The 4230-nt window shown below is 32.4% G+C and overlaps 1 protein-coding gene across 2 annotated transcripts in view; it reads right to left on the bottom strand.

Annotated features, from left to right (window-relative positions):
- Positions 1-125: 125 nt before the first annotated feature.
- Positions 126-4230, bottom strand: part of LOC108747060 (monocarboxylate transporter 3) — a 28931-nt gene continuing 24826 nt past the window's right edge. Inside the window, exons 6-12 of one of the 2 annotated variants that reach the window (XM_018484302.1) lie at positions 3832-4075; positions 3529-3739; positions 2672-2833; positions 1885-2107; positions 1199-1438; positions 875-1000; positions 126-669 (exon numbers count right to left, since the gene is read on the bottom strand). In XM_018484302.1, the coding sequence (XP_018339804.1) occupies positions 509-669; positions 875-1000; positions 1199-1438; positions 1885-2107; positions 2672-2833; positions 3529-3739; positions 3832-4075 (1367 nt within the window). In that variant the 3' untranslated portion in view covers positions 126-508. The remainder of the gene's footprint in view (positions 670-874; positions 1001-1198; positions 1439-1884; positions 2108-2671; positions 2834-3528; positions 3740-3831; positions 4076-4230) is intronic. The other variant, XM_018484303.1, reaches the window with a different exon arrangement.

Genomic DNA, 4230 nt, shown 5'->3' on the forward strand with positions numbered 1-4230 from the left:
TATCTAAAATTTAATTATATTCGTATTTTTTTCCAAACTTCTATCAGCAGGAAAAATTTACGAAATGCCAAAAAAATTGAAATTTAATGGAATACAAAAATCACTAATGAATTTATTTTTGCGAGACGGTAGATTATGAATAAAAGTATTAAGTCACTTCGTGGAATAGATACCCTGTTAAAGAAAACAGTCAGGTTTTTGACAGGCAGATCACGCAAGTATTAGGAAAATATTTTCCTCTCGCGTTATGCATCTCTTATTAGATGAGAATATTTTTCAAGATCGGATTTTACTTTTAAAGCTATCTTGAACGCGAGCAAACGTGATCTATCGCACGCACGAAATCGATAATTTCTCATTTATGGCGTGAAGGCGTGCGATATAATTATATTCTCGGTTCTAGCGCTCGTTATAAATTATTATACATTAATATGTACAACGCATATGTAGCGCGAACGAGCGCGTGCATGCGAAGTATGAAGAATGAGGCACAGTTTTGCGCCTTCAATCAGGATGCAGAGGGTTCTATCGCGGTTCGTTTCTTCTCGTCGCGCCTTTCCCACATGTTGATCCTCTTTAACGGATAACAGATAACAGCTGACATAAGAATCAAGCTGCCAGACAAGTAGAACGAGGCGTCATAGCTTCCAGTTGCATCCATAAATGCACCTGTTTAAATATTATTCAGTGAATTGACGTTCAACTTTTTTAATGTATGAACCATTAGCAAGATTATCTACGTAAAAAATGAATAATTTTAACGAATAGCATAAACATTTCCTAGAATCAAAGGCGGCTTGCTTTAAAAGCGATCTGCATTCCGATTTGTTTTTTGCAATGTCATATATTCCATGATCGATATCATTGTAATTACCTGCGAGAGGCGCGCCCACAGTCGCTGCCACACCTTGGAACAAAAGGAGCAGCCCAAAAGCATTTGTTAGTTTTTCTAAGCCCAACAGATCCACAACAAGGATCGATCTGAGGGAAGCGAAAACGGCTGCGAAAAAATATCTGATACATTCTACAGATCTAACAAATACTATTAAAATTAGCTTATAAATTTTAAATGAAAATATTGCGTATAAATAAGACAAAATGGTAAAATGCATCTATAAGATTTTTACGTATAAGATGTATATTATCCTTTTGTCTTTATTCAGTTAAAACAATTAAAAATGTCATGTATTCTGCTTACATATACTGATGCCAAAGCTGGCAGCATAAAAGAATTGATATCCCTCGGTTAAAGAAAGGCCAGAAAATATAGTTACTAAACCACCAACGCTGATAAATATATTGTTCACGACTAGAGCATTTACTCCGGGCAAACTGCTTGCTAAGCCGCAAACGATACGACCGATGGTATTACCGATACCGATTACCGAAACGAGGAACATCGCTGTAGAAGCGTCAATATTGGCCTTTATTGCTCGATCTGTAAAGAGAAGATACATGAAATAATTTATTCCTCAAATCTTAAGTAGGTTATAAGAGCTTAAGTAGGTTATATATATAAGAACGTTACATAAAAATGGGTATTACGAGAATACAATAAACATTAATTATATATAAACGGGATATGTATTTTAATCTCATATATTATAAATCCAAACCAAATAGTTAATAGCAGTAAATAAATAGTTTTAATAACGATTAAAAATTTAACAATAAAATGATAATTAAAATATTTTAACTGTATTAAATATAGGTACATTAAATATATTTTTGTTTATAATAACTTTTACTTTCTGACTCGTAATTGTTATATTATCGGAAAAATATTATGGACGATTCTACTTTTGAAAAATTCCCTTGAAAATTCGTTTATTTTTTAAACGTTATAAAAAATTGTAAAAAATAAGTATTAATCATTTGATATACCTGTCACATATAAAAAAGGTGTATAAAAGCCCATCATGGTAAGCCCACCAGAGATTGCTAATATTAAGAAGGACGGACTTTTTAGGAGGCTCAAATCGAGCATTGTGGTTAAAATTCGTCGCACACTTTCCGGACACAGGTAGAAACTTCCGCTTTCTTCCTCTGCCACATCCTTTGCTGTTGGCAATCGCGTCACTGACATGTGATAACCGACTGACGATTGCTAGAAAATCACATCGTTTCTTTATATTTTAAATAAAACGGTTTCTTTAAATGTGATCAGAAATTTAACGACATCACTTTAATTTTAGTTTATTTATTATTTTACGTTTTTGTATAGAAGTAATTAAAAGAAATATCGATTAATCATTTAAATCGCTATGATTTTATTTGTTGCATAAAAAAGAATTATAAAATTTTTGTATGCATTAGTATTATACACATATATATGAGAGAACATATTTTATGTTCTCTCGTAGAAGCACAAATAGAAGAAAGTAAAATATCGATTAACCATTAAATCACTCTGATTTTATATTCTTTATACAAAAAAAATTATAAAATTTGTATATATTAGTATCATATGACATATATATGAAAGAACATATTTTATGTTCACAGAAGTACAAATAGAAGGAAGTAAAATATCGGTTAACCATTTAAATCGCTCGTATTTTATTCTTTGCATAATTATAACATTTTTGTACACCTCTATATTATATATCTTATATATATAATGAGAAAATTTAAAAGTACATTACGGGAATATATTCGTGATAAAACTTACCTGAGACCTATAATGAGGAAGTCTATTCAAAGAGCCGCCGTAGAAGATATCGTCTCTATAGAACGGTCTCTGTGGATCTTTCGAGTTACGTTTACCCATTCGAAGAGATTTTTGGCTGCATTCTGAATTCGTTCGAAGACGACTTATCGTATGTCGACGAATCTAAATCGGAAAATAAAATTTTTATATTTTCTAAAGAATAATCTATTTTCTATTGTTTTTCGCATTTGACATCATATTAGACTTTTTTTTCATAGATTCTTAAACAGAGATGTTTACGAAAATAATTAATTCACAAGTATTTGTAAGATTTTCCAGGTCATAGAATTGGCACTCGTAGCTTCGGAAATACTAAATTTTCGTTTCTTGGCAAAAGTTAATATATTTTTCTTCTACATCCATATATTTCAGATGTATCTACTTTACTTTGAAATGCAAAAGATAAAAACCAAATTCGCGAGAATTCGAACTAATTGAAAGTTTCGGTTATCGATCAAGTTCGACATAATTATTTAATTATGCGTTTTTGCAATTTTTTTTACTGCAATCAACCGACCGATTAGTTTTATATGGTAAAGTCGGATCGCGCAAGATATGACAAATAATTTTCTACTTTATATTTAATCAAAATTAATCCTATATCCCAAACGGATTATGATAAATATTATTCTTGAGATAATTTTTATCATACTTTTTTATTAAGGAATTTTTTATATTTTTGTTCTTTATTTCTCTTAAAATTTCAGCACAAAATTCGATGACGAAAAATTTATCTTACGATCGGTCTGTTTGTTCAAATTTTTCATTCTCCTAAGACATGTATGTACATTCCCCATATATGTATATGTCGATCTTACCGTCGGTACTTTCCCATTCAATCGCTCTAAGTCGCCACTGAGCAGATTGTTCTCCTCAGCAATTTTCTCTTCGTTAGTCATAGCATCCAAATCGGGACCATCCGCAGGATATATTGGCGCGGATAACCGTTTCTCCGAAGTGCTTACATTTCTCTCCAAGATTTGAGTCTCCACATGCACCTTGTGCAACGAATGCAGGGATTTGGATGCGCTAAACAGAAACCAAAACATTCCATTGAGGAAACTGACGCATTAAGAGAAAATTGTCAAGTATTAGTGCAAATAAGATCTTTCGTTTATTACTTTACTATGTTAGGGCTGCTGCCGAGGAGTTCTGCCGCCGTCGGGTATTCCGTATTATTATTCGTGCCGAAGAATCCGCTTCTGTTCGGCTGTACACAGTGCAATGAGGTCGTAGACACACCTTTTCCTATCAACGTAGTTTTCACTTCGAGTGCAGCGTTTTCCGGGGTGTTCTTTACCTTAATCCTCGTTGGTTTTAGAGGACGGAACATTGCGCCGAATATGGCACAATGTAATAACATACCTGAAAATTGCGTTAACCATTTTTTTCCGTTAGATGTTAAGCCGCTAAGATTATTATTATCTAAATTTTTATTTTACTCAACATATATATATATATATATATATACGAGGTGAGATCAAAAAGAAAGGTGAATTTTTAATTTAAACTTCCCGCGC

The sequence above is a fragment of the Trachymyrmex septentrionalis genome, unplaced genomic scaffold (assembly GCF_001594115.1).
Source record: "Trachymyrmex septentrionalis isolate Tsep2-gDNA-1 unplaced genomic scaffold, Tsep1.0 scaffold190, whole genome shotgun sequence".
Taxonomy (NCBI): domain Eukaryota; kingdom Metazoa; phylum Arthropoda; class Insecta; order Hymenoptera; family Formicidae; genus Trachymyrmex; species Trachymyrmex septentrionalis.